The sequence below is a fragment of the Taudactylus pleione genome, unplaced genomic scaffold, assembly GCF_031769625.1.
Source record: "Taudactylus pleione unplaced genomic scaffold, aTauple2 ptg001609l, whole genome shotgun sequence".
Taxonomy (NCBI): Eukaryota; Metazoa; Chordata; class Amphibia; order Anura; family Myobatrachidae; genus Taudactylus; species Taudactylus pleione.
The window spans coordinates 930,209-957,321 of record NW_028286006.1 but is presented as its reverse complement, the minus strand read 5'-3'; the positions used below and the strand labels follow the sequence as shown (position 1 = coordinate 957,321).

General features: G+C 42.3%; 1 protein-coding gene across 2 annotated transcripts in view; it reads right to left on the bottom strand.

Annotated features, from left to right (window-relative positions):
* Window positions 1–289: 289 nt before the first annotated feature.
* Window positions 290–27,113, bottom strand: part of LOC148442123 (pantothenate kinase 3) — an 83,547-nt gene continuing 56,723 nt past the window's right edge. For both annotated transcript variants that reach the window (XM_088464213.1, XM_088464214.1), the window contains exons 7-8: window positions 14,002–14,127; window positions 290–1,754 (exon numbers count right to left, since the gene is read on the bottom strand). In XM_088464213.1, the coding sequence (XP_088320339.1) occupies window positions 1,704–1,754; window positions 14,002–14,127 (177 nt within the window). In that variant the 3' untranslated portion in view covers window positions 290–1,703. The remainder of the gene's footprint in view (window positions 1,755–14,001; window positions 14,128–27,113) is intronic.

The window sequence follows — 27,113 nt, the reverse complement described above, 5'->3', positions numbered from 1 at the left end:
TTCCAGACTTCAGGATGTAATTGCCTGCAAAGGATTTGCAACAAAGTATTAAAAAGTGAAAGATAGATTTAGGATTGTTTAGTTTGTCCCATTACTTTTGGCCCCTTAAAAAGTGGGAGGCACATATAGAAACCGTTGTAATTCCTACACCGTTCACCTGATTTGGATGTAATTACCCTCAAATTAAATCTGAAAGTCTGCAGTTAAATCACATCTTGTTTGTTTCATTTCAAAGCCATTGTGGTGGTGAATAGAGGCCAAAATATGAAAATTCTGTCAATGTCCCAATATTTATGGACCTGACTGTACTTCCTCTATATGGCACATATCCAGTTAAATACATTTTTTAACATACAAAACATATTGCATATTAATTCACATACTGCTGATTGAAAAGCAAATCATTCCTTTTATCAGAACAGATTGTGAGGATTAGCAGGGAAGGACAGCAGACACCTGATTGTGAGCAGCACGTTTGCTACACTCATCATCAATGTATGCTCCTTTCCTCCATTCACTACCACAAAAAAAAAAAATCTACATTTTAACCAGGAGTTGGAGGGAAGTAAAGCTTCTATACTGACAAGCATATAATAAGGCAACAGGTAATACAGATGGATGTATTGCGGTTACACTGAATCACTTTTATGGATAATGCATTATGCACTTTATACACCTCTTTCCATTAAAATATATTCTTAAGTTGATACCAAAGTGAGTTTTAGAAGTGATGTTGCCAACAGAAACCAATCAGATACTATTATCAGAAACTATTAGCTTCCAGAAGGTGCTAGTTGTTAAGTAGAATCTGATTGGTTGCTATGGGCTACATCACTTCTAAAAACTCTCACTTTAGTAAATTTACCCCGTAGTATATAGAATATATTACTATGTACATGTCCAATGGCTTCACATGATGCAATAAGGCAGAAAGTATGCCTAAAGACATCTCTTCACCATTACAGACACTCAACAGTATACAAATCAAACATCACATGTAATAGTGTACTCAAATTAACAGAGTAACAACAGATGTAGTCACGGTTTTAGTTCCCATTAAAAACAAGCAATTACAAACACGTCTGCAGTAATGGGCTTTATGCATTTCATTTGCAGACTGAAATAGTAAAGAACAGGTGGTTTTCAAGCAGTGTCAGCTACCACGAAATATGATGTCGGTTAATTGGTATAACATTAAGGCAAAACAATTCCATTGCAAATATACATGTACTTATTTGATGTATTAGAAAAAACTTTTACAAACATATTTACAAAAAAAAAAAAAAAAAGCTTCACAAACCTTTATGCATGAATACACAAAGATGTCTCGGTTTAATATGAAAAGCCAATAATCTGACTGGCCACCATAATGAGGAAACGTCGGTGTGCGAATTGTTTCATACAAAGGGACAGTTTATGCCTTTGGTCCAAATGAAACTAATGGCACCCATAATAAAGGATGATTAATAGCTGCATGTAACCTCAATATAATACTGGCTCTATATGGAGATTCATTAACTGATGGAAGGCAGAAACTTCAAAACATTCTTAGCATGGAGGTCTCCCAATCGGTCACTAACATTTTTAAGATAAAGAAAAATCATTAAAGTTGTGCATTGTTCTCCATTGAAGTATTCTGATTAAAAACAGGATGTATAATGCAAAGAGAAAACCATTTCCAAAACCATGAAATGCAGCGCAGTTCAGGAGAAGTTGGGCAATCCTAAAAGAGCACCAACAGCACCAAAATAACCCTGGAAAAATAAATACAAAATGTAACAAATTAGAAAAAGCACACACAAAGAAATCATGTGAAACAACTAAAATCCTAGTAACATCAAAAAAGTAGAGATGTGTTAAGAGCGGACCTTCGTTATCTCTTTTTCTACGAGGTCCATAGGGTCCACAGGAAACCTTGGGGGTATAGGTGATGACGTAGACATCCGGGCACCATGCAGTTACATTTTATCTCCAAGGATGCAACAAGGCCTCCCTCTATACCCCGTCTCCGGGCCGGAGGCTCTTCAGTTACGTAGCAAACCGAAGGCCGGAGAAGGATAAGAGAGAAGAAAGTCTGGAACACTCAAGAATCACATTCTCACACAGAAGGAGACGGAAAACCGGTGACCAGAGCGAAGCCCATCTGAAGCACAGGTGTGTCAGGGAAGGCGCCCTGTGGACCTCGTAGAAAAAGAGATAACAGAGGTAAGTTCTTACCATATCTCTACTTTTCTACTTCAGGGTCCATAGAAGGTCCACAGGAAACCTTGGGGATTCCCAAAGCAGTACCCGCAAGGGCATGGACGCTCCTGTGCAGAAAGGAGAATCCACCGACCGAAGGAAACATCCTGAGTGGCAAAGGTATCAAAGGCATAATACCTTAAAAAAGTCTGGATAGAAGACCACGTGGCCGCCTTACAAAGCTGTACAGCCGAGGCACCCCAACTAGCTGCCCACGAAGGTCCTACAGACAGAGTAGAATGAGCAGTAAGAGAGGGCAGAACTGGAAGTCCCTCATAAATTTAAGCCCCAGAGATAGTCATGCAAAGCCATCTAGCCAGTTTGTTTATTGGCTGGCCATCCTCTCTTGTGGAAACCATAACGAACAAACAATGAGTCCGATTTCTGGAGAGAACTGGTATGATCCACATAAATCCTGAGGGCACGTACCACATCCAATGAGGCCTCACCTGCCGAGAGGTCTGAGGAATAAAAGGCCAACACTCCAACAATGATAACAATGATAATTTGCTCATTAATGTGGAAACTAGATACCACCTTAGAAGGAAGCCAGGGCGAGTTCGAAGCACTGCCCTGTCACTATGAAAAACTAGAAATGGGGAACAAGAGAGCCCCTAAATCAGAAACTCTTCTGGCAGAAGCAATGGCCAGAAGAAAAATAGTCTTGGCAGTAAGCCATTTGAGATCCACTGAGCCCAGTGGTTCAAATGGAGGGCTCCGGTGAGCCTTAAGGACAACAGCCAAATCCCAAGGCGCTACAGGAGGGACAAAGGAAGGCTGGATACGAAGGACCCCCTACAGAAAAGTGCGGATGTCAGGTAGAGGAGCAATCCTTCACTGGAACCACACTGAAAGGGCCGAGATATGGACCTGCAGTGTAGCAAGGCGGAGACCAAGGTCTAAACCCGCTTGTAGGAAATCCAACACTCTGGGTATCCTAAACACCTGGGGGTCATACCTTTTTGGATGACACCATTCAAAATGGGTATGCCATACCCTGTGGCAAATTCTAGCAGAAGCAGGTTTACGTGCTCCGAGCATGGTGTTAACCATAGGGCCGGAAAAACCCTTGGACTTTAAGAGTGATGTCTCAAGAGCCACGCCGTCAAAGAAAGACGACCCAGATCTGGGTAAAGGCAAGGACCCTGAGACAACAGGTCTGGACGTTGAGGCAACAGCCACGTAGTGTCGATGGAGAGACTCCAAAGATCTGAGTACCATGGATGTCGGGGCCATGCTGGAGCCACCAGCAGGACCATGCCTCCCCCTTGTTTGAATTTCTGAATTAAATTACTCGAGGTAGGAAGGAGATTGGAGGAAACAGGTACACAAACTGGCCAGTCCACTTCACTGACAGAGCGTCCACCAAGAGAGCACTGGCATCTCTTGTCCTGGACCCGTACTGAAGCAGCTTGTGATTTAATTGAGAGGCCATGAGGTCCATGTCTGGAAGGCCCCAACTGTCCACTAGGAGTTGAAACACTTCTTGGTGAAGAGACCATTTCCCTGGATGCACGTCGTGATGGCTGGGGAAGTCCGCTTCCCAATTCAGCACTCCTGGAATGAACACCGCCGATATGGCTGGTATATGGCCTTCCGCCCATGTCAGAATGCGTGACACCTCTGTTATTGGCACCTGACTGAGTTCCTCCTTGATGGTTTAGATAAGCCACTGTATTGCCACGGCATTGTCTGACTGTACTTGCACGGGTTTTCCGTGAAGCAACAGCCTGGCTTGCTGCAGAACCCTGAAGACTGCCTGCAGGAGTGTGGACCAGTCACTGCGCCCCAGCCCCGAAAACTGGCACAAGTCATCAGGACCACTCAGTTCGGGATCCAAAAGGAACGACCCATGGTGAGGTGAGCAGTCTGTGGCCACCAGTTCAGCAACAGGCGTATCTCCGGAGAGAACACCATAATTTGAGTCCGAATATGATGGGAAAATCCGTCCCACTTGGAGAGTATCAATAGCTGCAGAGGCCAGGAATGAAACTGGTCATACTCCACCATGTCGAATGTCGATACCATGGATCCCAGTAACTGCATTGCTGAGTGGACTGACACTCGGCGATTGTGCAGGCATCTGCGTACACGTCTGCAAAGTGGAGATCTTTTCTGGTGTCAGAAAAATCCTTTGCTGTTGTGAATCCAACAGGGGTCCCAGATGGCGCACCCTTTGAGACTGAATCAGTTAGGACTTTTTCCAATTTATCAACCACCCGTGTACCTGGAGCACAAATATCGTTAGCTGCAGGTGGTGGTGAAGCACCTCTGGGGACTCTGCTATTAGCAAGAAGTCATCCAGGTATGATAACAGGCGGATATCCTGCACCTGCAGATGGGCTGCCATTACCGCCAAGAACTTTGTAAACACCCGATGTGCAGTTGCAAGGCCAAACGGCAGAGCCTGAAACTGGAAATGCTGTTGCGACACAGCGAACCTGAGAAAACATTGGTGAGCTGAAACAATGGGAATATGCAGGTACGCATCCTGAATATCCAGGGATAATATAAAATTCCCAGGTTCCATAGCCAGTATAACTGAGTGTAGAGTCTCCATTCTGAACCTGGGTACCCTGAGGAATTTGTTCAGGGACTGGAGATTGAGAATAGGACGGTAAGAACAGTTTGGTTTCAGGACTAGAAATAGGCTGGAATAACCCATTCCCTTTGGGACAACGGGACTGGTACAATGACCCCTGCCTGCAGCATGGATTGTACCACCTCTTGAATAGCCACAGCCTTGCCCGAGTTTTTCCGAAGTCCTGTGTAAAAGAATTAATGGGGAGGCCTTCCTTCATTCAGGAATCTGTGGTAGTTTGCCACCAGTGCTGGACAAATTGAAGAAGTTGGCATTCCACTCTGGGGTCCCCCCAGGAGGAGGCCCGTCCCGTCAAGTGGTGGGCTTGTCATCAGGCTTGGCAGCCAGATGTCTGGTACTCCAGGGCTACTTCTTAGGCCTGGCAGATTTCTTGGTGGTGGATGGCCATGGAAAGGACAGAGGCCCTGATTCAGAGCCGGACGCTCTGACAGAGCGCTTGCTTTGAATCAGGGCCGTCCCTGCTCCTTTTTGGAGCGGCCTCCTGGCCGCTCGCATAGCTGTGGGTGACCACCCACAGCTATAGCGAGCGGCCAAAATGATGGTCGCGATGGTCAAGACCATCGCGACCATCGGGCTTGCGACGAGACCCTTGCGGTAGGGTCTCGCTGCCGCAAGCCCTGGAGTGCTTTTGGCTCTATCAGAGCCAAAAGCACTCCCACTGACATCACTAGAGATGTCAGTGGGCCGGCCCCATGGGAACGCCTCCGTCTGGACAGCCACGCCCCCGGCACGCCCAAAGGGGGCGTGCTGTCAATCACCATCGACAGCACGTCCCCTTTGGTGCGAGACACATAACGACGGCTTGGCCGTCGTTATTAGAGTCCCGCGCATGCGCACGACAGAGCCGCCTCCGTCGTGCGCATGCGCACTTGGGCAACATCGACCCGCTTGCGAGCGGGTCTGAATTAGGCCCAGAGATCTAGCCTTACCTAGGGCCCGATAGGTCCGAAAGGATGGAGTCTGAGCTCCTGAAGAGGCCGGAGCAGAAGGCAGACAAGCCGACTTAGCTGCTGCTAAGGCATTCACAATTTTGTCCAGATCAGGGCCAAACAAGATTTTACCGTCATAAGGCAAACATTCCAGCCCCTTCTTGAATTCCACATCAGCTCTCCAAGAACGGAGCCACAGAGAACGGCGAGCCGCAATGGTCGCCGAAGAAACCCTGGCATTTAGTAGGCCAATATCCAAAGCTGCCCTATTTATATAGGTAGCCGAATCTCAGAGATTTTCCACCAGATTCAGTTGTTCCTTGTTCCCTGGTAGCATTAGAGGCTAAGCATGTTGCAAGGCTATTAGCCCAACATTCCATAGCCCGAGCCACCCAGCAAATGGCCAAAGCTGGTCTGCACACAGCCCCCAAAATAAACAGATTTAAGGCATACCTCTATCTTCCTATCTGTAACATCGTTCAGGGACGACATTGAAGGCATAGGAAGCGTTGCGCTTCTTACCAAGTGTGTGACATGGGAATCCACCACCAGAGGAGTCTCCCATTTGGAAAAATAATTTTCAGCAAAAGGGTAAGCAGAGACTAGATGCTTCTGCAGTTGATACTGCTTTCCAGGTGTTTTCCAAATTACCTCCAAGTGATTCACCAATTTGTCAGACAATGGGAATGTAGCCTCAGTCACCTTTTCTTCCATGAAATATGCATGCCTAGATTTAGGCGCAGGAGACTCATCCCTCCTCCATGATCAGGGCTGCTTTTACAGCTTGTATTAGCCCTGGAACATATATTTTAGACTTTAACCGCGCCTCTAGAGGAGGTAGCTCAGAGTCAGACTCATCCAGAAGCAGTCCATCATCAGATGACACATCATCATCCCATACAATAGATTGCGACGATAGCAAGACCCTTTTAGCTGGTCTGCTGATAGGTGCGTCCTGCTGACGTACCTCAGTCGCAACCTGCAATATAGCAGGAACTGTATTAACCCACTGAGGGGGCAACACCTGTGAAGGTTGCAGCAGGTTTTGCATTGGCAAAAGGTGCTGTTGTTGAAAAATGAACTGTGGACACATAGGAGGGCCTGCTAACCACCCTGCAATGGCTGTTAATGCTTTTGCAAAGCACTCCAATGGCGGCTCCTGCTGAACGTCAGATGCCTCAGAAGGACCCGCGGCAGTGTAACACCAGAAACATAACTCCTCAGAGGCTATGTCCCCTGCTCCTAACACCGCTGTACATTTTTTACAGAGCAGTTTAATAGGGGTTAACTTAGTCATATCATTCTCAATGCCAGACATAGTAAAGAGGATCACTTAACAGAGACTGAGTCTCAGCTGCGACTTATGCCACACCTGCACCACACCAGTGCTTACGTCCCAGAATAGGTACAGGGATAGCAACAAAAGAATGATAGTTTTTAGCAAAGAAAACAGACAGACAGTGCTAGCATACCGCAGACAAATGCAGAAAACAATAAGACCTGCACTTAATGGCACTTCTTAAGTCAACTACAGAGACTTAGCGTCTAGTAGGACAAAAGTGCTGCATACACTGACCACCAACCAGAGGAGAGGTATGTAGGGGGACCCGTACTACGCACTGCCTGTGGAGATCAGCGACACACAGACAAGAGAATGACTGTCGAAGAACTCATGGGGAGGCAGAGCCGGAAACAGGAAGCTGTCACAGATCAAGCCAGACCACAGTGGAAAGACGTGTTCAGCAGCGGGAAGGAGCCGGCTGTTAAACAGGGAAGGCTGCCTCCCCTGGCCAGCGTTTAACCCCTTGGACACTGGAGTGTTCCACAGAACTCCAGTCCCAAGTGGCTTAGTGTGGACGCAGGACTCAGTGCCTGGCCACACTTGCCGTCATCCCCAGGGTGTCCCCCAACCCTGGAGGAAAAAGACTGCGTCTCGGCATGCACCACCGAGGTGCGTGTCGCTTACCTGCACCCCCGTAGCCTCCAGCCGCAGTCTAGGAATCCTCCGGGGTCCCAGCTAGCCAAGAGCCCTGAGGCCCGCCGAGAGGCATGGATCAGTACCAGCGAGATGATGATGTGGCCGTGCGAACTTCCACTGGACTGTTCACGATGACCGCACTTAGAAAAAACTTGAATTTTTCAGGGCTGTTAGTAACAACCCCACTGCAATACAGTGACCCGACCCCGGCCGGGCACCAAACGAAACTGAGGCGCCTCCGGCCCTTGGTATAGAGGGAGGCCCCGTTGCATCCTGGGAGAAAATTTTTTTACTGCATGGTGCCCGGATGTCTACGTCATCACCTATACCCCAAGGTTTCCTGTGGACCTTCTATGGACCCTGTAATAGAAAATATAAATTTGAAAGCACAATCATAACATAGAAAATCTAGGTTAATCAGAAATTTAATTTATTGTGGAGCAATTCTTAACTGATTGTGCTGACTGTATGTAACTGACTAAACTGATCATACGACACTTGTATTGGTGTCTTATGATCAGTAGACAAATAATTTATTTCATGCTTTTGCAATATTGAAATAATTTAGAAAGCATAACCCTTTAAAATAATTTTCACTCCTTCAGCTGTCACACACAAGCGTTAATGAATGCCACCATGTTTTCTATGTGAAAAAGATTGTGGAATTCACAAGTTTTTGTTGTACTTGTGTGAACAAAACGTATAGGGTTGGACTTTACATCCCTCCATGTTGACACTGAGGGGTAAATTTACTAAACTGAGTTTTTAGAAGCGTGTTTTAGAAGTGATGTTGCCCATAGCAACCAATGAGATTCTAGCTATTATCTTCTAGAAGGTGCTAGTTAAATGTTCAGTAGAATCTAATTGGTTGCTATGGGCATCATCACTTCTAAAACGCACTTCTATAAACTCTCACTTTAGTACATTTACCCCTGATACTGCATTGCTTGGACATTGGAACCAATCTTTACTGGGGCTTCGTATACGGATCAGATCATCCTAAGGACTTCACTTATACTGGTTCATCCTGTGCATGTATGCACATTGGAAACACAAATATCTCTAAATAAACACTGTGTTGTTTAATAAATGTAGTTATTATGAATATACTACACTATGTGGACATAATTCTCTACACAAGCTAGTGCAAAATCTACTGATCGTGAAAAAGAAACAAGCAACAAATAAGCCTTAACCAGGATGTCGCATCTGCCAAGCTGGGCTTTCCTCGACACAGTCACAGCTAATGCGACTGTGTCGAAAGACACATGCGGCAGCTGCTGGAAGCTAATCTTCCAGCAGCTTCCAGGCTCAGTTCACCAGGCCGGTGCCTCCGTTGCCGTGGCAACCTCGCCCCAGGACCAGTAGGACGATCCTTTAGGAATGCCCACCCCCCGCTGCAGGAAGACAGTCTTAGCTCAGAGAAGCTGCAGCTTCCCTTCCCTACCATGGCAATAGGCACTTGCGGGGGTCGGCTAGAAGAGGCAATCTTAATAGGATCGCCCACCAGCCTAACCTTCAAAAAATATCAGCCAATGAAATGGCTAAAGGTTGTTTTTCTGGAATGCATATTGGCACTTTAAACACTGCTAAGGAGGCAACACTAACTGAAGCCTAGGACACATATATACGAGTAGTGCACAATATAGATGGTGTGTCAGGAACACAGATGAATGAGTTCAGTCAGTATTGTACACACTAGAGATATGAGCACTCTGCAGATAGTAATATAACTGAATGCTAGAGATTGCAGGTGGTGCCAGGTACTGCACACACTGGTATCAAGAGACTGTAGCTGGAACTGCACACTGGTATATGCAGGCTGTAGCTTGAAATGCATGCTGGTATTGGACGCTCAGTTTGTAGTTTTAGTGATAGTGCATGCAGGTACTGGTAGAGTTTTAGCAGTCTGAGGACTGCACTGGAGAGCAGTGGATAACAGGCTGGAACTAAGATGATGGCAGAGTGGTAACTGCTCAGAACAGAAGTAGTTAACTACACAGAATAGCTGTAGATAATTAGCAGTGTGGTAAACTGCTCAGATTGTTGGAGGATTAGTAATGTGGATCTGCTTAGATTGCAATGGATAACTGTACAGATGCAGCAAACAAAATGGAATTAGGAGACATAGCTGCTGGTAGAGGAGCCTGGAACTGGTAATGTACAAGTTAAACTGGTGTGACAGGTGATATAAATAAAATGGCTGCTGTGACATTTTGTGGTTTAACTGTTCAGTGTACTTTTACAATTTATATTAGTGATAGAAAGCTTTTCAATACTTTAGCTATGCTTTTTAATAATAATAATAAATTATATGTACTGTAAGTAAGGGGTCTATATATTAATAATCACGTTTCTACCACAATTATTAATGGTCCAACTCACCGGGGATATTTACATTTTTTATAAAAATATCCCGGCTATGTCCCGGGAACTGGTATAGACAGCGGTTGCGGTAACCCTCGAGTTATATCCCCGGCATTTAGGAGGTCTTTCACAGAAGTGAAAGATTTCCCAGGAGTAAGCTGACACTGCGCATGTGCACAGCGTCAGCTTCCGGGACCGGCCGAGGGCTGCAGGGGAGAGATCAAAAGATCACTCTCCTGCCCCTGTAGCCCACACAGAAACAGTAGTTTATACCATCTAAAGATGGTGTAAACTACCGGTGCTAAACTCCGAAAAGCTTTGCTTTTTGGAGTTTAGTACATATGTGTCAGATTGTAGTTCCCATTGATGAGGACTGCGACCTGCAGTGCTAATTAGCACTTTGCCAGAGATTTCTGTGAAATCTCCTGAATTGTGCTATTAGTACATAGGTACACTACATAAAATTATGCAGATTTTATGTCAAAATCATCTTGATACATACAGTATGTCCCTTAGTTTTAATAAAGTTATAAATTATTTAGCACAGCTAGCTGCAATTATGTACATTTACAGTTTTATTACAAGGGATCATTTTACATATATTCTGATTCTCAAAGGAATGTGCTATAGTTTCTGATTAGTTGTTTAAATATCAGTTATAATACTTTGCCAATATCCATATTGAGGCAATGCTGCAGCTATTGTTATTACTTATTTTAATGTTCATGACCATACAAGGCATATAGCATCCGGTCTTTGTTAAGAGCCCTATAATTAGTGGTGAAATGCTGAAGCCTATGTATCAAGCTGTGTGTTTTGTTTTTTTTACATAAAATTATGCAGAAATTTTATGCATCGATCGTATGTACTAATGGGATGTAATTAATAGACCGGCGGACTACATACTGCCGGTCTATATCCTGACACCAGAAGCCAGACGGGGGACTGAAGATAAGCTTCAAAATACAGACGCCTATCTTCATCCCGGAATTCTGAAGGATGCCGGAACGATCGAGGTTAAGACCAGCCGTCCCTAGCACTAAGCCGCGGGGGTTGGGGTTTGGCAGTGGATGTTAGGCTTAGGCAACCCCCAGGGAAGGTTAGGCTAGGGGATGGGGGGGGTTAGGGACCACTGGGGGGAGGTTAGGATTAGGCACACCCCCGAGAGGGTTAGGTTTAGGGTGCAGGGTGGGTTAGGATTAGGCGTCTCGGGAGGATTTAGGGTTAGGCACCACCCCGGGAGTTTAGGGTTAGACACCCCTAAGGGAGGTTTAGGGTGGGGAGAGGGAGGGTTGGGAGACTTACCTGTCGCTGTCGAGATCTGCATCCTGTTGGGATGCCACTGTCGGGATTTGAACTGGCGGCATTTCAATCCCATTCCGTACTAATGGTACAATGCAGGAAATTTCACAGAAATCTCCAGCAAAGTGCTAATTAGGACTTTAGATTGCAGTCCCCATTATTGTAAATAATCACCGGTAGTTTACACCACCTTCAGATGGTGTAAACTACCATAAGCCTATGGGAGCTCCAGGTGAAGGAGAGAGATCTTTTGATCTCTCCACGCAGCCCTCTGTCAGTCCGAGAAGCGGAAGCTGCATGCAGTGTCCGTTTCCTCCAGGGTAGTCTCTCACTTCAGTGAAAGACTTCTCCTAAATGCCGGGGACATATCTCGCAGGGACAGCGGTTACCGTAACCGCCCGCCCTGCGAGTTCCCTGTAGTACATAGCCGGGGCATTTTTATTAAAAATGAAAATATCCCCGGCGAGTTAGGTACATAATAGTCGCAGCAATACTACGATTATTAGTACATAGACCCTTTAGGGGGGTATTTATCAAAGCTGGGAGAGGGAAAATATAAATTACCAACCAATCAGCTCCTATTATTTTTTTAAACACAGCCTACAAAATGTAAATTGGAAACTGATTGGTTAGTACTTTATCTCTCGCAATTTTCTCCCTCTCCCAGCTTTGAAAAATACCCCCTTAGTTGGCTGGAATCCTAACAGGTGTGCGTGGATATGGAAAAGCTCAGCAGAAATTGAATGGTCAATATGCTGGTTCTGAGTCGAGCGATAAGAATGAATTGCCGTTTTTTATGGTTACGCCTTTAGAAAGCTGGGATTGGAGGCTTCTAAAAGGGATTGATTTTAAATCCATTGATGAAATTCGGTATTTATTATTGCCTATTATTGATGAAAGCAGAGTTAGTGAGTGTGTGTTTAGGAACTCTGGCATTCTCCCCAGAGCTAATGTGAAGTGAGGGGGGGAGTGATATGCCACAAGCAAAAATTCTGAAAAAAACTGCAGCCACGACAGGCAAACTTTTCTCACAAAGAGAAGGGGGAGTCACTTACAGAGATTCTACCTAGCAAATCCAAAATGCAGGGGCAGTAAGATAATTCACTACCCAGTGGAGGACACACCCCAAACTGAAAGAAAACATTTTCAGATAGAGGCATTGAATAATCTTGAAATAAATGCCCCTGCACTGACATTACAGAAGATCATGACAGTCACACATTGTCAGAGCAAGAGTATGTTTCTGAAGTGAATGCAAATAAATGTGTACATGTGGCAGTACAGATATATGAAATAAACAAGCAGTCCTCTGACGAGGAAATTGAGTATGAGGAAAATTGACAACTTCCCTTCAAAAGATTCCACAGGATGGGGCGATGAACATGGTAGAGCTAAAATCGCAGAAACAAGTACTGATTGACATTGTTGAGCGAGGGGGTAGGAGATGGGCAGGATTGAAGTCCAAATCCATGCCCGAGACAGGAGACTGCTCCCATGAGAAAATCACATTTACATTGCATGGATCCCAGTCTATACCTGCAGAATTTAACATTACAAAAAGTGGGAGAAGTTGATTTTCAATATCCCTTCTTATTGCAATCCCTTCTCCCAGAAAGAGTATTGCAATTGTACCACCATGTTTTTTGGTCACAACATGCAAACGAAGGAGGCCAAACTGTAACTACACACTCTTAGAAGTTTGTTTAAATCCTCATAAGTCACTACTTAAGGTCCCTCATCACCATTTGTTGTCCCAAACTCTGTTTAGCTAAGCTGCACTATTCAAGAGTGGTTTCTTTCTGCTTAAAGAACAAACATTATGCTCAAGGTTCCAGGACCAAACATGGTCTCTAAGAGAGAACCTTTCAGGTATGGCCAGCTATTGCTTAGAGTGGATTCTGGAGCACTACGGATTTGTCTTTTGCTTAGGTGTCTATCCTTTTAAAAGTATGCTGGTGAATGAAATAGACAACTCAGATGGGAACACACAGATTTGTGTTTAAGCGGGATGTAGTCGGAGTCGGGATCCCAGCACCAATATCCCGACCGTTGGCATACCGAAGTATTGGGGTTAGCGTTAGGTTTAGGCTTCAGGGGGAGAGTGGGTTAAGATTAAGATGCAGGGAGGGGGAGGTTAGGTTTAGGCACTATGGGGGGGGAGGTTAGGGATAGGCACCGGAGAGGGTGGGTTAGAAAATTACTTACCGTCACTTTCTATGGCTGTCGGGATGCCGCTGTCAGTATTCCATACCCAACCCGTTTAAACCTATATATTTTATTATTATTGATGAAGTAGAGATGGAAAAAGACCACAAAAAATATGCAAATAGTACTAATAGCATGAGTTATTCATATGCATTTTGTTCTGCATCCATTTTAAAGTGGTGCAAATTGCAATATTTAAATACTTTTAACCAGGGGTTCTCAACTCCAGTCCTCAAGTGCCACCAACAGGTCACGTTTTTTAATTTTTCTTTAATCATGCATAGGTGAGTTAATCTATTTTGCTGGGTCATTAATTATCCCATCTGCTTCCATAGACAGAAATCCTCAAAGGATGATAAAATAAAAACAATACCCACCTCATGTTCCAGAAAAAGCGCTTTAAGCTGACCATTTGACCAGTAATCCAATGCATATGCAAGCAACTTCATAGAAAGGGCATTCACTCGGAGAAAATTGCCAACAAAAATAACTCTGTTTATTTTCTAGAAGATAAAAAGCAAGCCATATATTTACAGTGCTGTCTGACAATCAAGTGTCCTGTAAATATTAGCACATCAATGAACATGTGAACTCAAATTCCATGACTAGAAACATTTTGCTAGGAGCTAGTAAAATAAGTATAACCTTTAAAATTGTTAGCAGAGAATACAAAATCAGTGAGTTTATTTCTTCCATGACCACAAAGAAGGGATTTTTTTCAAAATTCGACTCCTATGGGGGTGAAAAGTGCTAAAATGTTTCCTCCCCCTGTGCAATGTTCTGCCTGTCTCAACGTGGCTGTAGCACAGTTCATATTCAAACACCAATTGTCATCCCAGTTGCATGTGTAATCAGAAAAATTAGGTAGGAACAAGCACATTTACAGAGGAGAAGATCCTAACAGAACTCTCAAAACTGAAAGTGGATAAATAAATGGGGCCAGATGGGATACATCCAAAGACACTAAAATAGCATAAAGGGGTGCTGGTAACACCATTAACAGAATTATTCAACCAGTCACTAGCTACTGTAGTAATTCCAGAGGACTGGAAAAGAGCAAACGTTGTCCCACTGCACAAAAGTGGAAGCAAGGAAGAGGCAAACCAACCAGTGAGCCTTACATCAGTAGTAGGGAAATTGATGGAAACACTCTTAAAAGAAAGTCGTAGATTTTCTCAAATCCAGCCATTTGCAGGATCACAAACAGCATGGATTTAGTGGGGGGAGATCATGTCAAACAAATCTTTTTGACTTTTTTGACTGGGTGACTAAGGAAATAAAGGGGGGGCATAGATATATCTTTTAAAATGTAAGCTCTTACGAACAGGGCCCTCTACCCTCTTGTGCTTCTCCTTACTTTAGTTTCATCTACTTCTTACTCACCACTAGGGCAAATAACACTTGGTAACTTATGCTCTGTTGCTTATCTGGGTGTTATGGTTGCTAATGTAGCAATATATATTATCCAAGTCCTGTATTGTAAAGTTCTGTAAGTCGCTTGTCAACAATTTGTTTATGCAATTTGTAAGGAGCTGCGGAACACTTGTGGAACCATATAAATTATAATAATAATAATATAGCTAATCAAGACTTTAGTAAGGCTTTTGACACTGTTCCATATCACAGACTGATAAATAAACTGGAAAGCATGGGATTGGATACAAAGATAGTTGAATGGATAAGATCATGGCTGCAGGATAGGAAACAGTTGTAGTAAACGGAGTGCAGTCTCAAGAGGGAAATGGTACCAGTGGAGTAACTCAGGGATCTGTACTTGTGTCAGTGCTTTTTAATATCTTAATTTGTGACATTGCAAATGGTATTGAAGGGAAACTATGCGTTTTTTGCAGATGACACAAAGATATGCAACAGGGTAGACACACCAGGAGGGGTAAAACAAATGATTGATGATCTAGGTAGACTAGAGGAATGGTCAAGAACGTGGCAACTACAGTTTAATGTCAAAAAATGCAAGATCATGTACTTGGGTCTCAAAAATCCAAAAGGCAAAATATAGTATTAATGGCACTATACTGGAAACTACTGAAGAGGAAAGGGATCTAGGAGTCACTATTTCAAGTGACAAAGGCAAGCAAACATTGTAACAAAGCAATGAGGAAGGCAAGTCAGATGCTTGGTTGCATAGGGAGAGGAATCAGTAGCAGATAGAAAGAAGTGATAATACCACTGTATAGGTCATTGGTACATCCTCATCTCGAATACGGTGTTCAGTTCTGGAGACCATATCTCCAGAAGGATATTAATACATTAGAGACTGTACAAAGAAGGGCAACTAAAATGGTGCAAGGTCTACACCACAAAACATACCAGGAAAGACTAAAAGATCTTATTATTTATAGTGTGGAGCAGAGAAGGGAAATGGGGTACATGATAGCAATGTTCAAATATATAAAGGGTTTTAACAAGGTAAAGGAAGGAGACATTCTTCAAAGAAAGATGCATTAGAACAAGAGGGCATGTTCTGAAACTGGAGGGTGTTAGGTTCAGGGGAAATTTGAGGAAAAATTACTTTAAAAAAAATGGGTAGTTGACAAGTGGAATAGCCTCCCATCAGAGGTGGTAGAGGCTAAGACAGTAGAGCAATTTAAACATGCATGGGATAGACCTAAGGATATCCTTCAGAAGAAGTAAGGATCAATAAGGGTTGAGGTAACAATGTTTAAAAATGGGGCAGACTAGATGGGCCAAGTGGTTCTTATCTGCCGTCAAATTCTATGTTTCTATCCCAAGTGCTGCCAAACAGTTGTTGTGGTTCCTCTATTTCAGTGGTTCTCAAACTCGGTCCTCAAGGCACACTAAGAACCTGCACCCTATTTAAATAGTGTGGGAATTAAATGTGTTACTACAGAGGTGAGAGAGGAAAATGTGTTACTACACAGGTGAGGGAGGAGAATGTCAAATGTGTTACTATGGGGTGAAGGGAATGTGTTACAACACAGGACGAGGGAAAGGAATGTGTTACTACAGGTGTGAGTGAGGATAATGTGTTACTATGGGTGTGAGGGAGAGGTTTTATTTCTACAGAGGTGAGGGAGAATATCAAATGTGTTACAACATGGCGAGGGAGGGAAAGGTGTTACTGCAGAAGTGAGGGAAGGTTATGTCTTACTATAGCAGTCATGCATTACTATAGAGGCGAAGGATTAATGTGTTATTGGAGTGGTGAGATGAAAATGGAAACCGTAAAAAGGTCTACACACACACACACACATATATATATATATATATATATATATATATTATACACACACACAAACATTTATATATTTATATTCTAAGGTATGGAAATTGAATTATTGGATCTCGTGTTAAGTTATATGAATTGTGGGGAGAATTGTAGAAAGATTGATATGTACAACTTTTTTAAGGAAGTACATAGTAACAATTATTTGGATTATAGGAGTTCCCATTACAATAAATGAAAAAAAAATGCCTTTCTCTCAAGGCTTAGACATAATTGCAGTAGTTTGGAGAAGTTTGTGTGTACTATTCTTGGTTTGTGTAAAAAGGGTACCCTGTCAGCTACAGAAAAAGCTAGGGGTTTGGACAGTAGAGAGTTAATTAAATACAAGGCTCCAAATGACTGTGCAAGAGATGGGAGAAAGAAGTTAAAATGTCCTTTTGTAACCCAGTATAATGCTTGTAATGAGGAATTAAGGAGAATAATAAATAAGTACTGGTATATTAATAGCATGGATTCTGTTTTGTCCCCACACGTTTGATAAATCGGAGATGGTGTTTAAATGAGCCAAGCCGAGCCAGGGTCCTTTTTAACTACAACAGGGCATTTCTATACTTGTGGAAACTGTAAAGTATACCCACATGGCATGAAAGGAATGAAAATATTCAAAAGGGAGTGGAGTTTCAGATAAAGAATACAGAATCAAAGGAGTTAATTAACTGCAATACAATTTATGCAGTTTATATTTTATATTATATAGTTGAAGTGCGGGTGTGAGAAAAAGGTATGTTGGAAAGAGTACGCAAACTTCAAAAATTTGAATTTTGGAGCAACAAAGAAATATTAAAAATTCAGTGAAAAATCAGTGTGCTGAGACATTTTATACAACGTCAAGCTTGTAATCTCTGCAAACTCAAAATTGTTGGATTGTTCTTAACCAAAGGGGAGGAGACAGATTGAATCTCTTGCCTAAACATTAGACATTTTGGGGTATTACCCTTAATATTATGCATCCACCAAGATTATATTAGGGATTGAGATCACCATTTTTTGTAATAAAAATCCAGGCAGGTTCTGTTTATATGTGCATCATGAACATTGCGGTATTTATGGTGCTTCAGTGATTATATAACAAACCAATTCGCTATTTACCTTTTTGTAAAATGCACAAGGGACTTTTAAATTAATATGTATATAAATAGGTGCAGTTTTATCATGTTTTATATGGTTCCCTCTATTACTGATATGATTTGTGACTGGATTATGGAGAAACAGTACAACAATGTTATTTATTATTATGCTGAATATGCTATAATAGTAATTTTAATACATCTGATTGGCTATTCAATCCTATTTAATGAATACTGTATGATACTGGGCCAGCCATCTGATGAAGTCTTGATGACAAAACAAGCAGAGGTGTGGTCTGGCATGTTCCTGGTCTGATGTGAAGGAGACCACTACATTGTCCATGATATGTAAGATGTTTTATGCTGTTGAATCAGCAGTGTTTTGATTACCATCATTAGTAAACAAGTTTTTAATCTGTTTGCATATTAAAATGATCTTTTAATAACATATGATGCTCTTTTTCTTTCAACCTTTTAGAAATACTATATTATAGACCATACATGGTAAATACCAACTTTCATTTTTATTATGCTACACTTATTATGCAATGTCAGAAATATGAACTAAAAGGTGTTGCGTATTTATTTGGTTAATTTCGTGCACTCTTTAAATTATAGAAAACTATGGGGTGTTTCAGGTTTGAAATCATTATTTTAACATTTGCTTTATTATTAGTGACACATCAGCTACAGTTATAGAGTAGCAAAAAAAAAAAAACCCTAAAAAGGGATGTTTTTTTTTAAAATAAAAACTATTTAATATAGAGAGCTAATCTGGGCATGCTATAGAGACAGTACTCATGCAATCACCAGGGGGGAGGGGAGGGGGGGGAGGGTTACCTCATGCTGTGCAGAATTCCAATAATTGTACTTAGTCATAATTACACCAAAGTTCTGCATTATTTAATACAATATTTTAAGTGTTAAACCATTGAAATACGAATCTTCGGATATCTGCGTTGACAGGTCTGTCCCCTCAAAAAGGCTGGAGCCATTCATATAGGGCCTGATTCAACATGGATCGCAACTGCGATTGCAATAGCGTTTACGCATGCAGTCTCATTGCGATAGTATGCTAATCCACTGCACAACATAAGGACGCCCACCATACCTTATACACATCAGTAATTCTTAGCAAGACTAAACCATCGGTAACAAGAGTACCATCGCAGCCTCACGCACACTTTCACAAGGTCAGACTTTACTCAGAAACCCGCCCCAAACGGTACTTCCTGTCAATCACTCTGCGATGGGTCTGCATAGTCTCTGTGATCACAGTCCCGATCACAGTGGCTGGTTCCCGCATACGCAAATGCGATCCTTGCTAAATTAGGCCCATAGTCAGCATTATTAAATCTAACTGCTTTTAACTTTTTTAATTGCACAGGGTAGTAGAGAAAGTCTACGTTTAACACAATATTATGCTAGTCTACTGTGCAGTAAATTCAGGAAATTGTTTCTGCCATCTCTGAGTGCTTGGTTATTTTAGGGGCTATGGGTTCTGGCCACTGAACATGTCGCTAGACCTCATGTGTACTTATAGTATATGATCATGATACCGTACCACTACACCTAATATTGATATGTGAGCAATTCCATACAAACCAAGTACTTCTTTTGACAGGTAAACATAGGGCTTGGTGAAGCTCAGACTAGAAATATAAAAGATAATATAGAGAAACATTGGCAATCTAGAGTAGTGTGGTTTGCAAAAAACCAAGGGCAAAATTCATAGATGTACGACAATTCAATATTTAAGTACATCTGTGGTGTTTACAGATCTGTACATTGGCAGGAGCCGCATTGCTCATGTGCAGATTTATTTCTGTGACAGCGGTTGCAGTGGCTCAAATGCCGCAACATGATTGAAATGCTGCTGGTGTTTGTTTTGCAATGGCAGTGCTCCGGAAAATGGGGGCATGTCGTCCTCGTTTTCTAGTTTGTGTGCCAAAGCCAGTGGCTGCATCCTTGGACGCAGCTTCACTGGCTCCAGGACATTTTCTCACCAGAGATCCTGAGTAACTTGAGGGTTAGTGTTATACAGAAAAAGGGCAATCGCACCAGTTGACGACCATCGCTTCTAGTTCTATTACGTAAATAGTAATTATTCTAATTGAAGAGGTGCTACCCACTATAGTTACTAGCAAGGTTCAGAAAGGAAAAAAGGATAGTGAAATGGTCATATATATATATACAGTATATATATATAAAACACATTGCTTTTAATTATTTATTCATATTAAAAAACAGAATAATTATTAAATAATTTATCTAAAACATCAATTAGGTGAAATATCTTTTAAGGTGCCCATACATGGTCCAATGCACCGTGTATGGCGACTGCTGATCCGTTGGCAGACGGATCGTGCTGTCACCGCCGGCAATCGTGCGGTCCCCGCAGACAGCACAATATGCCAGCTTCCCCCTCCTTCATCTGAATGGGATCGATCGTACATCGCATCCCAGATCAGATGGTTTTGCAGGAAGACCTGGGGATGCGATGTAAGACCCCGCGGGAGCGCGCAGCACGATCTCAGGTACGATATCGTGCCCAAACACAGCACGATAAAGCACCTATATTGTGCCGATCCGTCGGATCGGCACGTATATCGTGCCGTGAATGGGGGCCTTTATTCTGAAAGTAAATGTCGGGGACTGTATGGAAAGATAACTATGTAGAATTAAGTATATTATCTTCTTATAACATTGCTTCTATTGAACTATATCATGGAATTTTTCACTGTGCAATCTAATATTGTTTGCAAAGATTCCTGTATAACAATTTTGTTACTATCTGCCTGGTAATTGTATCTAAATATAGAATGATAAAGTGTCTGTTCAGAGCTACCAAATACACTGGTTATTTCTCCAACTGAGCTGCTCTCTGCAATACTATTTTTATAATGCAATATTCTAGTTATAGCTATCCCAATTAAACATTGCTTACTTTATTTCCTATACTATACCCCTCTAATAATATATACAATCAAGTTAAAGAACATGTGCGATCCTTCTGTAATTAGTTTGCCCCCAATCTTTATGAAGCTTTGTTATATTGTTCTACAGGAATCTTTGCAAACAATAATAGATTGCACAGTGGAAGATTCCATGATATAGTGCTATAGGAGCAATTAATGTTAAAGATAATATACTCAATTCTTCATAGTTATCTATCCATACATTCTCCGACATTTACTTTCAGAATAAGAATATTTCACCTAATTGATGTTTTATATAAATGATTTAATATTCAGTTTTTTTAATATGAATAATGAAGTAATGATAAGTATATATATATATATATATATATATACACACACACACACACACACACACACACACACATATACACATATACATACATATATACGACCAGTGCACCTTTTTTCCTTTATCAACCTAACCTGAGAATTACTCAGATGTCCAATGTTTACACAGTTGATCTGATGCTTCGTCTTCAGACACAGCAGAGCACAGAAGCATGCAGTGGGTGTCTTTTTACACAATACGCCTCCTGCGATTTTCCAACATTTTGGCACAGCTGCCGCATACAAAGACGCAGCAGCTGTTGCTATAGTGTCCATTTCTGAATAAGGACCTTAATACAAATTTATAAAAAAAACTGTCAGAGGCATTAGCAACTTCTTATGCACTAAACTTAAAAGAACAATACAAACAAACTTTAAACAGAGTAACAGTAAATGTATTTTTTTTTTCTTTCACTTAAACTACAAAAACTGAAATACTATTTTATGCAAATTTAGTAATTTTTAAATAAGATACACTTTGAAAACCGTGACTGTTAAAAGGTGTGTCACGAAACAAAGAAAAAAAAAGCGCTCTAATAACTGGGGCACACTATTTTTCAAAGTAGATAACAAAGGTAAGTTCTTACCATATACCTCTTTTTCTATGAGGTTCATAGGGTCCACAGGAAACCTTGGGGGTATAGGTGATGGCGAAGACATCCGGGCACCACGCAGTTAAATTTTTTCTCCCAGGATGCAACGGGGCCTCCCTCTATACCCCGCCCCCGGGCCAGAGGCTCCTCAGTTACGTAGCAAGCCAAAGGCCGGAGAAGGATAAGAGAGAGAAGAAAGTCTGGAACACACTAGAATCACATTCTCAAACAGGAGACGGAAAACCGGAGACCAGAGCGAAGCCCATCTGAAGCACAGGTGTGTCAGGGTGGGCGCCCTGTGGACCCTATGGGCCTCATAGAAAAAAAAGATAAAGTTAAGGTATTACCAGATCTTTACTTTTCTTCTTCAGGGTCCATAGAAGGTCCACAGGAAACCTTGGGGATTCCCAAAGCAGTACCCTCAAGGACTCTCCTGTGCAGAAAGGAGAATCCGTCGCCCGAAGGAAACATCCTGAGTGGCAAAGCTATCAAAGGCATAATACCTCAAAAAGGTCTGGATAGAAGACCACGTGGCCGCCTTACAAAGCTGTACAGCCGAGGCACCACGACTAGCTGCCCATCAAGGGCCCACAGACCGAGTAGAATGAGCAGTACCAGAGGGCGGGACTGGAAGACCCTCATGAATGTAAGATACAGAGAAAGTCAAGCGAAGCAATCTAGCAAAAGTTTGTTTATTGGCTGGCCATCCTCTCTTGTGGAAACCATAAAAGAATAAAAAAAGGAGTCCAATTTCTGGAGAGAACTGGTACGATCCACATAAATCCTGAGGCCACATACCATATCCAATGAGGCCTCAACTGCCGAGAGGTCTGGGGAATTAAAGGCCCGCACAATAATTTCTTCATTAATGTGGAAACTAGAGTCCACCTTAGGAAGGAAGCCAGGGTGAGTTCGAAGCACTGCCCTGTCCCTGTGAAAAACTAGAAATGAAGAATGACAAGAGAGAGCCCCTAAATCAGAAACTCTTCTGGCGGAAGCAAAGGACCGAAGAATCAGTCTTGGCAGTAAGCCATTTGAGATCCACTGACCCCAGTAGTTCAAAGGGAGGGCCCCAAGGACAACAGCCAAATCCCAAGGCGCTACAGGAGGGACAAAGGGAGGCTGGATACGAAGAACCCCCTGCAGAAATGTGCGGAAGTCAGGAAGAGGAGCAATCCTCTGCTGAAATCACACTGAAAGGACCGAGATGTGTACCTTCAGTGTAGCAAGGTGGAGACCAAGGTCTAAACCCGCTTGCAGGAAAGCCAACACTCTGGGTATTCTAAACACATGTGGGTCATAATTGTTTGGATGACACCATTCAAAATGGGTATGCCATACCCTGTGGCAAATTCTAGCAGAAGCAGGTTTACGTGCTCCGAGCATGGTGTTAACCACAGGGCCGGAAAAACCCTTGGACTTTAAGAGTGATGTCTCAAGAGCCACGCCGTCAAAGAAAGACTACCCAGATCTGGGTAGAGGCAAGGTCCCTGAGACAACAGGTCTGGACGTTGAGGCAACAGCCACGGAGTATCGATGGAGAGACTCCGAAGATCTGAGTACCATGGACGTAGGGGCCATGCTGGAGCCACCCGCAGGACCGTGCCTCCATCATTTGAATTTCTGAATTACTCGAGGAAGGAGTGAGATTTGAGGAAACCGGTACACAAACTGGAAGGTCCATCTGACAGAGCGTCTACCAAGAGAGCTCTGGCGTCTCTTGTCCTGGACCCGTACAGTGGCAGTTTGTGATTTAGTCGAGAAGCCATGAGGTCCACGTCTGGAAGGCCCCACTTATCCACTAGGGGCTGAAAAACTTCTTGGTGAAGAGACCATTCCACTGGATGCACGACGTGACGGCTGAGGAAGTCTGCTTCCCAATTCAGCTCTCCTGGAATGAACACCGCCGATATGGCTGGTAGATGGCCTTCCGCCCATGTCAGAATGCGTGACACCTCTATCATTGCTGCCTGACTTCGAGTTCCTCCTTGACGGTTTAAATAAGCCACTGTCGTGGCATTGTCTGACTGTACTTGCACGGGTTTTCGGTGAAGCAACAGCTTGGCTTGCTGCAGAGCCCTAAAAACTGATGCTGTTCTAATCTGTATTTCTGTCTTCAAACATCCATCCCCCTACATTCCCTCCCTAAGGAGCATATTCAATTAGGTGCGAAAAGTCTCGCTGCCAAGTTTTTTGCAGTCATCGCTAGCTTTCAATCCGGAAAAGTATCACGCTCGTCGCCACTTATCCCCGTATTCAATTCGAAATCAAAGAAAAAGGGACCCGGCAAAACGAAAACAAGTGAAAAGTACTGTCAGATTTGGAGAAATCAGCCTGACACCCCCCCCAATTGATGCAATGACATGAGGGATCACTATGGATACCCCCAAATAGCCCTGCTGAAGTTATTTAGGGAACTTAAATGGTATCAACAGGTGCTATTTTGAGTCTTTGCATAAGTGGTGAAGAATAGTATTTAGCTTTATTGTTTGGTGAAACTAAGAAGTCCCAACAAATTTGGGGTACAAAAAAAAATCGCTACAGTGAAGTTTTAAAAAATGCACCTTCAGCAAACACCTGCAAACAAAACAAAAAAACAGCTGGGGCATACTTGGGGGACCCCCTGGAGTCTATTTAGCTAGTTTTTAAGTTTGGCCAGGCACTTTTAACTTTTTCACCCCCAAAACAAAAGTACTTTTTTAGGGTGATCTAAAGGCTTTTTTTGATACAGTTTACCTTTTATACGCAGACTTTAAGCACCGGCGAAAAGTCTTTGGAATTGAATATGGGGAAAAGTTTTCGTCTGGCGAAATGACGTCACTGGCGAAAACTTCATGCTGAAAAGCGCTTATTGCACTAACTGGATACGGCACTAAGTGCCCATTCACCCTCCTAAACCATATGGGGTTGCATATAACCAATGTACTCCACACACCTCCCCTTCTCCTAAAACATTCCTCAGCTTTCACAAACTCTATGTTTAGAGTTTTGGTGAAACATAGGACAAGAGCTGGGGCTGACTGATCATGAATCATAAAGCAGGGAAGAGTTGGAGGCAGCAAGTAAAGGCTTGGCCCTCAGGTCACATGCCCCCCCATCGCTGCTGTAAAACTCATCTACCCTTTGTCTAAGGATTAAGATGGCTAGTCAGAAAAAAAAAAATGAGAGTTAAGTGGAAGCAGATAGAATGGTAAAAGAATCAAGCATTCATATAATATTGCCATCTTTGATTCCATATAGGTATTGAAACATGTGTGGTGCCCATAAGTTTAACATGTAGTACTGTCATCATTCTAAAGCAGCAGCAGTATTGAGTATATCAGAAGCCAAAGACTTGCATGATTAACTTTGAGTCCTTATCATTAAAAATGCCGTTTTTGTCTTCCTAGAAAGTGAATGTTAAGATAACCTGTTGCTTCTTCCAAGTTTAATAATATTGTAGCCAAATAATTCTGAAAATAAAATTATCTAAAGAATTTGAATTTAATTAAAATAAATATTTAAAAAAGTGCACATATCTACAATGATGCAGTGGTATTGAGTGCTCTTCTATACGAGATCATGTTTTAACATTAAAATATACTGCCACATTAGATGCACCAAAATTTAAAAACACTTCTTACAGCTGTTACTGCAATGTAAATCTTGCTATATTTATGTACAAAAAGTTAAAGCAGCAAATAAAAAAAAAAAAATGTAAAAAAAAAAATCAGCATTAGATTTCCAAAGTAAAATATTTTATTCTTAAAATACTCTCTTCTTGACTTCTGGTGGGCGGGGCATCCAACATGGCTGCTTTTTAGAACAGCTCCTAATCGTGGTCTTGTAATCGCCCTCCATCCTCCTTATTTCCACACTTGGGCAGAATACACTACATTCTACCTGTTGGACTGGTGTGAGATGGCGATTACACTTGCTGTTAAACTGGAGCTACACTATTCCACTGGAGTCAAGTCATCACATTTGATGTTAGTGGAGCAAATCTTCTGTAGCTGAACAGAGGTCTTTCAAGCTATGCTAGTGTCCCTTCTTACCCCACCTGTGGCTGAAACTTTGCCTACCTGTGTTATTGACTGTACCCCCGCAGGTCCCGATGTGGCGATCTCTGACGGTGACTACAAGATTCTTTCTGCCCGCTACCCCTACCGGTGACCAGTTTCTGCACATTCACTCCTGTGCTCCTTCCTCAAGTGTCAGTGTTCTCCCCAGAAAATTTTTCCAGCCAGGTGGCATCAAGAAGTAGCCGGGTGGGGGCCTTCACAATAAAAAAAATGTTTTAAGTAAAAAATTGGATAAAGTGGAAAACAAAGCTCTAGACATATAAATAAAAAATAATAAAAAATAACGAAAATCACTCGTCACACCAATATTCATAGAGACTTTTCTGAACGTATCACATATACTTAATGTTCATGTATCCAGAAATAATGGATATTTGTCCGTTATGTTCCTTCCGTTCTGATGCAGGGATAACCTTTTCCTTATAGATTCCTCTGTTTCTATTTTCTCTCAGGTAAGTTTAAACCGGAAAAAGAAGAGATCAAAACAAAAGCTCATGGACCAATATACACTTAGAGTTTTAGATTCAGTCAAATTCAATTTTCACTCCCAAGTTCTATTATATCCCTTGAGGTGGCGTACCAAAACTCACAAAAATCAGTATTATGTTGTGGATATAAAGGTATCTTTTCCTCACACCTCTTCACCCAACAGGATAAAAAGCCTTCACAGTCACCATACGTATCAACGTGCCTCACTTACATCAGATAGATGTCCATTACTGCACATAAAGGTATCTTTCACGCTGTCAAATTAGCCATTCCTGGATATTTTGTTCCTTTACAATATACCAGACACGGGACAAAAATGGAACTGGTCTGAACAAACACTTGATGATATGGAACTGGTGAGAACACTCAGTGGTATAAGCTTATTTTCTGTCCCTTGATAGGGAGAAATTCCTAGAAAGGCTCTTAAAAGCCAAGTAGTTCTTATAATGATTTTGCTGGAACGATCAGATGGATGTTTCTCAACCAATAAATGTAACCAGATTCCTTAATAGCAATTTAAATATGAAGATGCATCGTAGACTCCCTATGTGTAAAAATGATGAGACCCAGTGCCAAGCAAGTGGTAAAACTCTATCCAGTCCAATGAAGTGTATGTCTCCCTCTGTTAGCAGTATAACTTGGAAGTGAATTTTAATTGAATTTATACTATAAGTGTGTTAAGAAATGTGAGGAAAAGATACCTTTA